Source organism: Myotis brandtii, unplaced genomic scaffold (genome assembly GCF_000412655.1).
Source record: "Myotis brandtii unplaced genomic scaffold, ASM41265v1 scaffold48, whole genome shotgun sequence".
Lineage (NCBI taxonomy): Eukaryota > Metazoa > Chordata > Mammalia > Chiroptera > Vespertilionidae > Myotis > Myotis brandtii.
This window is the reverse complement of record NW_005368341.1, coordinates 9,373,607-9,387,232: the sequence shown is the minus strand read 5'-3', so window position 1 is coordinate 9,387,232 and position 13,626 is coordinate 9,373,607. Positions and strand designations below refer to the sequence as shown.

Below are 13,626 nucleotides of genomic sequence, written 5' to 3'. Positions count from 1 at the left end.
TTTTGGTCAAATGGAAATATATTCAATACTAAGACATTCATTTCTTTCTCTATAAATCAAGGCTTTATATTTAAGGCATTATTTTTATATAGTGCCTTTAAAAATAGTGGCTTTGTATTTTAAAAACAGATCAGAAATGTGAACTATATAATTAAAATAGAATCATATTATAATAACCTAAGTAAATATAGATAATAGATAACTACTAGTCTTACCATGCACATATCTCGAAGAACAGATAAGTGTGGCTAATGAAACAAGGAAACAAAGAACATAAAGAAAGCATCTTTAAAATGTGGAATAAAGGTTGTATTCCTTATTAGTAGTTTGCTCATATGCTCCAAAAGGAAAGAGTATTTTTAATCCAATGAATTGGAAATGAGCTCTTATACTTGGCTCAGTGAATAGCAATATATAAATACAAAAGTTCAGCTGAGTCACTTCCAGAAGGTATTCTTGGTATCCTTCCAAATTAGGATGGAAGACATTATTTTGTGAATAAAATGGAAGATTTCAGATAAGATGCAGCCACTATATTTTGCCTTGCTATTTTAAAAAACTTCATGGACAATGGCCCAAACCTGATTAATCACATAGGAACATTTTAAAGTATTGATATTTCACAACTATTTCAGTAAAAGTACCCTATAGAGAAATTCTTACAGATATTTTAAACAACTCTCTTTTTAAAAAAAATAATAATAAAGCCCTAAAGTTATAAATAAATTTAAAAATCCCATAGCAATTGCTTATAAGTTGCTGGCAGGGAAATGAGTGTGACGATAAACAACAGCAATATGACAGGGGAATTGCTTGAATGTCACACACAATGAGGGAAGAAAAGGGTTTCTTGAGTTTATCAAGATTCACACAGGAAGTGTAATTTGATGGATATGCAAAATTTTTCTAAGAGAAATAAGGAAGAAAGTTAAAGGCAAAAAGCATGGAAATATTGGGAAGCTTTTAGAGAAGAAAGTGTGAGTAAAGAGAAGGGTGGGCAGAAGATGAGGCTAAGTAAGCAAAGATCAGAGAATTAAGACTTTACAGATTGTGATAGAATTTTGCTTTTTATCATGGAGTTGAAATGAAAGCCACTGAAGAAGTCTGATCAGAGAACTAAAATTTATTGAGTGCTTACTGTATGCTAGGATCTTTACAGCATTGTTTCATGCAAAGCTCATAGCCAATAATGTAGACATTGTTATCACATCCATTTGTAGATGAGGAAACCCAGGGGCAGAAAGATGAAAAAACACACACAAACAACACAAAACATTACAGCTCTAAAAAAAGTTACAGAGCCAGGTTTCAGTGGAGCAATTAGATACCAGAGGTGGCTCTCTTACACCTTATGCTCCACTGCCTTTACCTTTGATAGTATATGGACTAGAAAGAGAGAGAGGAGGAAGAGGTGTGGGGCACGGCTACAGTGTTTTGGCCAGGTCCAAGCCTCGGACTAATGCCCAGCTGGAGGGCAGGGCCCTCCCAGCACAATCATAGCCAACGGCTGTGGTTGTAAGCTTGAACCTATGGTCCAAACACGTAGCCCCACGTGCCTTGTGATAGAGTTCAGGTGCATGTAGTTGAGTGAGGTTGGAACTCATGAGAATGCTGTAAACAACGTGATCATGCCCCTACTTTGCCTTGTGGTATCTGCTATAAAATAAAGACACGGCTTGTGGGCGCCGGGGCTGTCTCCTCATCAGGGAGCAGCATCCCACCGAGACCCAGCTTTCATTCTCTTGTCTGTCTTTTCTCAATCCTTTCACCGCCCCCCCCCCCTCAGGATCACCTTTGGCCTTAACAAAGAGGAGATTGGAGTGAGGGAGTAAGGTGGAGTAAGGTGGGCATGGAACAAGGGCAGGTATTAGAAACTAGAGGCCTGGTGCACGAAATTCGTGCACTCCGGGGGGGGGTCCCTCAGCCTGGCCTGTGCCCTCTCTCAGTCCGGGGCCCTCACTCCTTACTGCCCACCTGCTCGCTGCTCCTTGCTGCTCCTTAGTGCTACCATGGAGGCGGGAGAGGCTCCCGCCACTACCACTGCACTTGCCAGCCGTGAGCCCAGCTTCTGGCTGAGCGGCGCTCCCCCTGTGGGAGCACACTGACCACCAGGGGGCAGCTCCTGCATTGAGCGTCTTCCCCCTGGTGGTCAGTGCACATCATAGCGCCCAGCCGTTCTGGTCATTCCACTGTAATGGTCGCTTAGGCTTTTATTATATAGAAGGCTTTTATTATATAGATATATTATTGATTTCAGAGAGGAAGAAAGAAGGAGAGAGAGATAGAAATATATATATGTCAATATATATGCATATATTGATTTCAGAATGGAAAGGAGAGGGAGAGAGAGATAGAAACATTAATGATGAGAGAGAATCATTGATTGGCTGTCTCCTGCATGCCCTCCACTGGGTGATGGAGACTACAACCTGGGCATGTGCTCTGACCAGAATCAAACCCTGATCTCCTGGTTCATAGATCAATACTCAACCACCGAGCATTGCCAGCTGGGCTGTACTCTGCTTTTATGTAAAGTTTTATTGTAAGGAAACTACAACTCTCATTGGGTTGAGAATTACCTTGTGAGTCTTTCTAAGGTTTAGTGAGTCACATTTTTGGACACAATCAAATTAAATAGTATTTATTTCTGCAATTTATCACATATATTCAAACATACACACTCAAATGAATGTTGTTCCCTTTAAAGACATAATATTAGTGAGCTACATAGGAATCTCAATCATGCAACTATGTAGCTCACTGAAACATATTTGTGTTTCCCCATAGAGGCAATATCACACTCTTTCGATATGTTCAGTGACAGCAGATCTTCCTTTGAGAGTGAGAGCAATATTTAAAAACAAACCTATCTATGAACAAAGATCGAATATTAAGTCACAAATCAAGTGGGGTGATCAAAAAGCTAGAGGTTACTAAAATATTTATGCTTCTTTTGATTTATACACCTCTTTATCTGCCATAAAAGAGTCACAGAACGTTTTCAGCAATGATGACTGGAATAAGTATAAACCCTCCTAAGGTGACTACTAGGAAGGGTAACTTTCATTTGAATAAACTCATTCTGGTGTGCTCACTAAAATAAAGAAATAATTATACAAGTAGGTTAATTTGTTTACAGTCACTTTTTATTTTCTAGTTATTTTCACAGTTGACACTTCGTAAATTCTTTTAAGTGTGAAATAACAGTATATTAAATCAGTAATGTTATTGCTTAGTATCTATAACTTCTTCGAAAATGACTCAGATTTTTACTTTTTTTTCCCCTTTGGATCAATGAATTAATTTTTTATTGATCCTTTTCATACCAAAATGTATTATAGACCAATAACAGATCTATGCGAGGCAGTGTGGAGGATACAAATCTTACTGTTGCTTATATACTCAGGGACTAGTACAGTGCTTGGCCCTCAGTAAATATTTACCAGCAAACATTTAGTAAATATTAGTTTCATATATGAGTGAATAAATGATATTAAATTATACATATAATTATTATATATAATAAAAATTATATATAATTAGATGTTATATATAATATTATTCCTGTTACAAATACATTATTGGCCCAGACTGCTGATAATCATCCACCCAAAATTTAGAGGCTTACATCATCAACAATTACTAATGTTGTTCCCAAATCTGCAATTTGGACAGGGCTCAGTGGGAATAGCTTCTCTTCTTGACTACTTCATGCACTGTCAGTTGGTCTGTTTTGAAATCCAGGTGGACTGGAGGAATGGAGTCTGGAATCACCTGAAGATTCACTCATTCACATGTGTAGAGGTGCTACTGGCTGTTGGCTGGGACCTCAGCCCAGGGATATCATCTGGAAAACTGCTGGGGTTGCTGACAGCATATTGTTTAGGTTCCAAGAGCTAGCATTCAAGTAATCTAGGCAAAGTAGATGGTGTTTTTATGACCCAGTCCTGAAGGTCACATGGATCACTTCTGTTATTCTCTATTGGTTAGGGCAATCACAAAGGTCATGGTGGATGTAGAAGCCGCCATGCGATGGAGGAATGTTAAGGTCACACTGGAAGAAGAGCATGTGGGGATGGGTTATACTGCAGTAGCCAGTTTCGGAAAATATAACCCGCCATATTTTACATCTATTAGTATATAATTTTATTTATAAAGTGTACTTCCATTCACTAACTTTAGAAAACATTGTTCCCAAATAAAATTTGCCTTGCTAAAGGGATTCTATCTCATCCAATAAACATTTGTTGTTCATTTTCTCCTTCCTGTTTCTGCTCATTCTCTGTTCTCTTAAATAGGCTCCTCTGCCCTCCCAAACCTCTCCTCACATCCATTCAAAGCTAAGACCAAGGTTTACTTACTTCTTCATTAAGTGTTTGTCCTCTCTTCCCTCCCTCCCTCCCTCCCTTCCTTCCTTCCTTCCTTCTTTCCTTCTTCCCCCTCTCTCACCTGAAAAGCATTTACTCTTATCTCCACTCATTTTGTCACTAAATATTTACTAATAGTGGATGCTTGTCTTTTTAAAAATTTTAGTAAACTACATATTCTTTCTTATCCAGAAGAATTACTTGTCATCTAAAATATACTCTTTCTGTCAGTAAATATAAATGAATGTAACTTCAAGTTGAGTTAAAAGTGGAAAATGCCATTCTGTATGTCAATCTATATTATTAGATGTAAAAATAAAAATTGTCTTTCCTGAAATTTGATTCTGATATGAAACAAATGATGACAAATTATCTGCATATGACAAATTTGAGGTGCATACTGAGATTGTGTGTTTTTTCTCCCGAAGAGATTGAAAATCAAATAAGTAAAAAATGAAACTAAAATAACAATATATTTCTCCATTAAATTCATAGCATTTCATAAGATATTTTGCATAAGTATTACTGAAATAGTAAAGATATTAATTTCATTCAGTTTTTCAAACAAACCTCACCATTTTAAGTAATGCAAAAAATTTAATCTGGAGGTAAAGGAAGGGAGATACAAACTTAAAATAGGTCATATAGAAATTACATATAATTAATTGCTTTACAGGAAGTCACTGAAAAAATAACCAATTTGTTTATATTATGTGGAATCATTGAGAAATGCTCTTATGGAGTCATTGAGAAATAATGTCTTATGTGCACCCTATCATATCCCTAGCACCTGGCAAATGTGTTATATAAAAGGTGAATAATAAAATATTTTGCAGAAAAAATATGCCTTCTGAAAATATATTTTCTGGTTATTTAAAAAAGTAATGTGTTCTTTAGCTTTATAATGGTCTCAATATTCTTGATTTTATAGTTCAAAATATGTGAGATTTGGGACTATTTTCAAAGTTTAGGTTTTGTTTTCTGAATTCAGGAATCATATAGAGATTACTCCTCCATTTGTGCTCTTAGAGTCTTTCCTACATACTGCTACTATAGTAGTGATCACATATGAGATTATATCATACTGTATCATGCTGTATCATATACTTGCTATTTATTTTTACACATACTTTCCTCAAACCTTAGATTGCAAGCAACTCAAGGTATTTTTGCCCTAAATTGTGTACTCCTGGAACAAAATGGTTTTTCCTAAAATTTGATTCTGTGTGGTAGCAGCTGCTCATTGACTGTTTAGAGAATGAGAATGTGAATCAAGTGTTTACACTTTTGCATAGTTTTCTTTAATAAACTAAGTCAAACTAATGTTAACCTTTCAGAACTTATGAAACCACTCCACCTATTCACATAACATATTGAACTTAATATCAGAACAGATACATTTTCAACATACTCTGTAGACATTTGTATACTACCTTTGTGTATATTGTGGTGTTCTGTTTCTTTTTTTTAAAGAGATGAGTAACTTTAGAAATCTTTTCTTTTTATTGAAGTAGCACCGATTCCTTAGGAGATTTGACCACATCTCTCACATCATCACTTCCAGTTCTAGAAACGGGAAGGAGCAGGCCATACCACCTCAGTATCCAAAGTGACGTGAATGGGTCTATTATACATGTTTATGAAAGTTTCTGGTTCCATGAATTCTTCAGATTTGTATAAATACTTAATTATTTGTTCTGGGAGGAGTAATTCAGGTGCAGGTTGGTGCAAGCTCTCGCCCGGTCCCTTTACGCCCACTTTAAGAGTCTTAAAAAAGTAGAGTGCTAGTTTATGCGTCTGGGTGAGAAACTCAGTGATGACCTCTTCCAGGGACTGTGACTGTGTCACATCGTCCAGATACATGACTGGCACTTTGATGACCACAACATGCCATTGCATGAAGATCCTTGTTGGGATGTTATGGGACACGACTATAATTTTCATCCCTTGGATAAAATATTCTCCACTATTCTTTTTATGGTTAATATAATCTAAAAGAATACGATAAAGAGTACCACTGGAAGACTCAAGGATATGCACAATGAAAGTACGATATATGAGCAGCAATCCTGTTACTGGTTCTCCTATGTGAGGTTTTGCAATCGACTGAAACACTTGCTCATAGTATTCAGTGACATCTTTTTTTTCTATGTTGTCTCTTGTCATGGCCACTAGGAACATCCTATCAAGAAGAAATTTCTTTAACTGGAGTCTTTGCTTTTCTTCCTGAAAATGCAAGTAATTGTTTCGTGGAACTTGTGGCTGCATAAGATTTTCCAATGGCAACGGTCTTTTGCTGCTCTTTTGGGTATGGCTTGAGAAGGACATGATGAGTCCTAATTATTCTTCTAGATGATTCTAATGTTTAGCTTATTTCAATATTTACACCATCAGGGTACATCTTCAATGAGGATCTCTTATTTTTATTTATTCTGACAAAAAGAAAAATAGTTTACTCAGTTTGTCAAATACTACTGAATTAGCAAAATCCCGTCCCAGTATTATCAATAAACAATGCCCTGGAAATGAAAGAGAATATTAAAACTAGACTCAAACTATGGAGATTTTTTAAAAAGTTTACAGTTAAATAACTAACACTTGCATCCTAAGAAAAACTCTGCAATAAACTGGGAAGTAGGGAGAAGAGAGAAGTTGATCTAGAGACGTTCACTCTATTTTGTTTGCATTATTATTTTCCTCTTCAATTTATAGTTCATTTTTTCTCAATCCCATCCTTGAATCATACACACTCATACACAGAGACTGACATAAAGTTAGGAAAAAAGCATATATATATATACTTAATATATATATATATATATAGAGAGAAAATATACCCACTGACAGTCACTGACAGTAGCATTGGCATCACATTAAACCATCTTTTCATTTATTAAACCATCTTTTCATTTACGTAATGGTGATTACAGATTGTTCTTGATTTGTCATTCCTCTTTTTAAATACTATTTTATGGTGATTTACCAATTTATTTTATAGTACTGATCAAAAGTATTTTTTTTAAATGCAGGGATCTCTCAGGTCCCAATTGTCTTATTTAACCTTTATTCAGTTACAGTTAATAATGAAAGTTAATAATATTGATTGGGTAACAACGGCAAACCTTGGAAATAACTAATTTTGATTCTTTGTTTTTCATTCTATCAACAAACCTCAGAAATAGCTTTTTCATTTTCTTTTTTCTTTCTTTTTTGTTGTTGGTGGGGGTGGGAGTCAAATTAAAAGAAGTTTCTTTACTTTTACTCTTACAAATATTTTCTTCCATCCAGGTCAACTTAACATTTTTCTTTCTTCGAGTACTTCTTTCTTTTCCTTGTCCATGAGGTGCTACTTATCCTCCTCCATCACTCTTCCAACTGCCAGTGTGCTGGGGGTGCTCTCAGCTGTCCCGTGTTCTATTCTGATTTTTATAGTGACCTAGTGAGTCAGAATGTCAGTTGGGTTAAAGGGGCAGAGAGCTCTGGCAACTTCCATTTCTCGATTTAATGAGGGATCTCAGCAGACACCTCAATATTCCAGTAGAGGAAATGAGGGCTTCTTTTCCAGAATGGCTTCTCTTTAGACGGGTGCCTTTGTGAGTCAGATGGGGGGAAGGGGGGCTGGATATGTTCCTACACATATTTTTTTTGTCCACAATTTAGAAGAGAGAAAACTACTGTTATATGGCTTGAGTATGATTCAAACATGCTCTCAATAATACCCTTACTCTAAGGTAAAGATATATTTATGAATTAATTAAAGACTATTAATAAGAACACATACCAGATTCTGTGTAATGGTGACTACTGCAGGCATACCTCAGAGATATTGCAGGTTTGGTTCCAGACCACCGCAATAAAGCGAAAATCACATGAAAGTGAGTCAAATAAATATTTTTGTTTTCCCACACATATAAAAGTTATGTTTACACCACATTGTATTTTATTAATTGTGCAATAGAATATGTCTAAAAAATGTACTTACCTTTATTAAGCATAGGTAATTGTAAAAAATAGCTACCTATCATCTGAACATTTAACTAGTTGTAATCTTTTAGCTGGTGTCTTACCTCAATGTTGATGGCTCCTGACTGATCAGGGTAGTGGTTGCTAAATGTTGGGGTGACTGGCAATTTCTTAAAATAAGACAATAATGAAGTTTGCTTTATCAATTGACTCTTCCTTTCATAAATTATTTCTCTCTCTAGCATGCAATGCTGTAGGCATTTTACCAGAGTAGAACTTTCAGTATTGGAATCAACCCTCTTGAACCCTGCTACTGTTTTATCAACTGGCTTTGGGTAATATTCTCAATCTCTTGTTATTTCAACACTCATCACAGCATCTTCACTTCATAGAATCAGGAGTAGATTCCATCTCAAGAAACCACTTTCTTTGCTCATCCATAAGAAACAACTTACCCATTCAAGTTTCATCATGAGAGTGCAGTAATTCAATCACATCTTCAGGCTCCACTTCTAATTCTGGTTCTTTTGCTCTTTCAAACACTTCTGCAGTTACTTCCTCCCCCAAAGTCTTGGATCCCTCAAAGTTATCTATGAAGACTGGAATCAGTGTCTTTTAAACTACTGTTAGTGTCGGTGCCTTGATCCCTTCTCATGAATCACAGGTATTCTTAATGGTACCTATAATATTGAATTCTTTCTAGAAGGTGTTCAACTGAGTTTGCCCCTATCCATCAGACAAATCACTGTCCCTGGCAACTATTCCCTTATGCAATATATTTCTTAAATAATAAGACTTGAAAATCAGAATTACTCCTTGATCCATGGACTGCAGAAAGGAGTGTATTAGCAGGCATGACAACAACATTAATCTCATTGTACATTTTCACCAGACCTTTTGGATGGCCAGGTACATTATCAATGAGCATTATTATTTTGAAAGGAATCTTTTTTCTGAGCTGTAGGTCTCAACAGTGGGCTTAAAAAAATATATAACAGACTATAAAGTAAACAGTCTTTGTTCCATTTACAGAGCACAGGGGCAGCGTAGACTGAGCATTTAAGAGCCCTAGGGCCTTCAGAATGGTGAAAGAGCATTGGCTTCAACTTAAAGTCACCAGCTGTGCTAGCCTCTAACAAGAGGGGTCAGTCTGTCCTTTGAAGTCAAGCATTAATGCCTTCTCTCTAGTGATAAGTTCTCAATGGCATTTTCTTCCAATATAAGGCAGTTTCATTTAAAATGAAAATCTGTTGTTTAGTATTGCCACCTTCATTAATTATTTTAAGCTCAATCTTCTGTATTACTTGCTGTAGCTTCTATAGAGCACTTGCTTCACATTGCACTTTTATGTTATGTAGGTGGTTTCTTCTCTTAAATATCATGAACCAGTCTCTGCTAGTTTCAGACTTTTATTCTGTAGCTTCCTTACTTCTCTCAGCATTCATAGAATTGCAGAGAGTTAGAGCCTTGCTCTGGATTAGTCTTTGGCTTTAAGAGAATATTGTGGTTGGTTTGATCTTCTACCCAGACCACTAAAACTTTACATAGCAGTGGGCTATTTCACTTTCTTATATATTTGTTTGTTCACTGGGGTATCACTTTTAATTTCCTTCAAGAAATTTTCTTTTGCATTCACAACTTGGTTGAACTTTTGGTGCAAGAGACCTAGCTTTTGGCCTGTCTGGGCTTTCAACATGCCTTCCTCACTACACTTAATCATATCTACCTTTTGATTTCAAGTGAGGAGCATGTAATTTTTCCTTTCATTTGACCACTTAGAGGCCATTGTATGGGTATCAATTGGCCTAATTACAATATTGTTGTGTCTCAGGGAATAGGGGCCCCAGGAAAGGAAAAGATACAGGGAAACAGCTGGTCAGTGGATCAGTTAGAACATACACATTATTTATCAACTAGAAGCCCGATGCACAACATTTGTGCAAGGGGCTCAGTCCTGGCAGCTGTGGTGGCTTGCCTTGGTCCTCACAGCCCTGGGTTCATCTGGAAGGTCATCTGGAAGGACATCCAGGAGGTTATTTGGCTGTCTGGTCTTATTAGCATATTAGGCTTTTATTATTATAGATTAAATTTGCTGTCTTATATTCTTATACATGGTTCATGGCACCCCCAAAACAATAGTAACATCAAAGATCACTGATCACAGATCACCATAGCAAATATAATAATAAGGAAAAAGTTTTAAATATTATGAGAATTACCAAAATCTGACACAGAGACATGAAGTGAGCCCCTAATAAAGGAGCTTAATTGTGATTTTTCTCCCCATGTGTGTTTTTTGTTTCATCAACCTAATAGAAAAATAATGTTTCATCATTATAATTTCCACATAAACTATACAAAGTATCACCAAACCATCCCTTCTTTAAAAGAGTGATAATCTTGCCCTGACCAGGTGGCTCAGTTGGTTGGAATGTCCTCCAGTACCCAGAAGGTGGTGAGTTCGATTCCCGGTCAGGGCAAGTACAAGAGGCAATTAATTGATGCTTCTCTCTTTGTCTCTCTCTTCCTCTCTCCTCTTTCCTCTCTCTCTAAAAACCAGTAAAAAAATATCCTTGGGCAAGGATTAAAAAAAGTAATAATCTCTTAATTGATGTTGACCTAAAATATATGAAATTGTCATTTCTATAACTTAAAAACGGTCTGATATTGACAGTCTTATGTGATCCAACCTAATACATTTAGAAAACACTAGTTTTTACCACCGTATATAATAGTTTGACCTTCATTTTCCCAATGCATTTTTCCATTTCTCGATGCATTTTTAGTTGTTTGGTTGCTTCTTCAAAATTTTAGTTTCATTGTCACATGGCTATCTGAAACATTTAAGGGCATCTTACCTTGTTTCCTTGACTTTCATAAACCATACTCTTAAGTGTCAAGACTAAAGTTTTGAGCAGTTAGAAATAGAATCAACACTTAGTTTGATTGCCTGGTGTATATAATTAATTTTAATTGTGTACTCTCCTTTCAATGAATAATCAGCATTTGAGTTCCCGGATGCCATAGTCTTTGTGTTTTATGTATTAAGGAGCAGTTATTTCCCCTTAGGTAGTGACTCAAGCAGACCTCTTCTGTCTAGCCAATGAAATAAGGAGACATCAATGTTTTTCCAACCAGACTAATCTGTTTAGAGCAGATATCTATGTTTAAATAACTGCCAAATGGCAGGACTTGAATTAAAACTTAAGCTGAGGAGTCGTTTTTAAATTATTCTACCTATCTACCCTTGTCATCCAATTTATCTTGCATAAAACACAACATATATTTGTAACGCATTTCAAGCAGCACACCTTAAAGTTCACTAGATACTTTATGCTCTGGTTTTATTATCTGGAAGCAAATGTTACTGAAAATACAAACTCTCAGTGTCCTTTTGTGCTCTTAAGGCAGATAAAAAGGATTAAAAAGATTGAACACTATTAACTTATTATTTACCATGTGCCACATACTAGATGTTTTTACTTATATTAAATCAATTTAATCTTCACAACAACCCTATATGGTAGATACAATTTTGCCTACAACTTATAGACAATGGAACGAAATCATGGGGTAGTGAAGTACCCTGCATACGTGAACCATCCTCTCAATAACTTCCCCTCTTTCCACCCAGGGTAGAGAGAGGAGGAATTATTCCCTCTCCTTATCCTTTGTCACAATGTCATTCTTTGCTCCTCTATGACATGACAATTCCTTTGGAAATGGAGGATAGTGTATGGTTTGAATAAAATAATTTGAAAGGAAAACCCCTACATCATACCTGTGATTTAACAAATTGATGTACTGTCTTTATCTTTTCAATCATCTCAGATTTATCTACACCTTTGGTGTGCCAGATAATATGATAAGCTCTGTAAGAGACACAATCATGGAAAACACCTGGTTCCTAATTCTAGGAGGTTAGAGTCCAGTAGGGGTGATTAGATGTCCATGAATCACCACAGCACTGGAAGAAATAGAATAAATGCCATGTAAATGACATTCGGTGCTGTGGAGACACTGGTTGGGGTTTCTTGGAAAGTTTAATGAAAGAGTTCTTGTTTGGGCATGACTATCGGGGAATAGAGTTGGGGAGTGGCTCTGTGTATATTCCATAGATTTATTTCTTTAAAGTGTCAAAATTTGCATTAAGTGAATTTGATTTCTGGTTCCTGGAATACCAAGTCCCACTTTGACCTTTCACTTGTGCTCATGTACTAGAGAAACAGATAAAACTCAATCTAAAATATTTCCATCACTTCCACTAACTTTTTCTGCATTTTGACATTTCTAAATAATCAGTATAAGAGAATTCATGGTCTAAATAAATTGCTAACAACTAGGAGTGCATACATTAACAATTACGTAGACAAAATATACTCAGTTTAGCAGAGCAAACCAGAATGAGATTAGTTACCAAATCACTAGCTATTTGAAGATTTATAAAAAAGGAAAGCCAGATTACCTTCTCCAGCATTGCTTCTTTTTAAAAAAAATATATTTTTATTGATTTCAGAGAGGAAGAAAGAGATAGATACATCAATGATAAGAGAGAATCACTGATTGGCTGCCTCCTGCATGCCCCCTACTGGGGATTGAGCCCACAACCTGGGCATGTGCCCTTGACTGGAATTGAACCTGGGACCCTTCAGTCCGCAGGCTGACGCTCTATCCACTGAGCCAAACCAGCTAGGGCCCAGCATTGCTTCTTTGCCCAATACATGGAGCACTGTTTGGTAATTGTTTAACAAGGAGAGCACAGGCTGGGAATATTTTGTTATTCAACTCCAGCATTTAACATATGTCTACTATTTGTAAAAAACAAACAACAAAAACCAATAAATGCCACATACTATAGAGATATTCTTGTGAAACAGATAATATATCTGCACATGAAAAATTCAGTTCTATTAGTGGAGCTTAAAGTCTCCACAATTACAGGGGCTGGAGAGGAGAAATGTTATATTAGTAATAAAGTCATAAACAATGAACGTCGAAACCACAAAATGCTGGAACAATTAAACTTGGCTGGAAGAACTAGCATTTAAGCTGGGCATAAACATATGTGATTTGTGGGAGTGTGTGTGTGTGCGGGTGGTGGGGGGCAGGGAAAGTGTGGAACAGATTCTGTATGGTTGAAGCATAAAGGCAGAGAGCACTTGTTACAGAGCTGGGAAATGTGGCATTGCGTTATGAAAGTGGCAATTGTCCGGTTTGTCTCAAGTGTAAACTACAGAATCTTCAGGTTTGTTAGAGTGCAAATTCCTGCTCTCTAGCCCTAAAGTGTCTGAGTTAG

The 13,626-nt window shown here is 36.4% G+C and overlaps 2 protein-coding genes across 2 annotated transcripts in view; one reads left to right on the top strand and one right to left on the bottom strand.

Annotated features, from left to right (window-relative positions):
• The window catches only part of ZNF804B (zinc finger protein 804B), a 396,812-nt gene that overhangs the window by 21,969 nt on the left and 361,217 nt on the right, over positions 1 to 13,626 (top strand). The window lies entirely within an intron of this gene.
• LOC102241066 (chromosome unknown open reading frame, human C7orf62) lies at positions 5,934 to 6,695 on the bottom strand. The gene has a single exon (XM_005876118.1). The coding sequence runs from the start codon at positions 6,693 to 6,695 to the stop codon at positions 5,934 to 5,936; it is 762 nt and encodes a 253-aa protein (XP_005876180.1).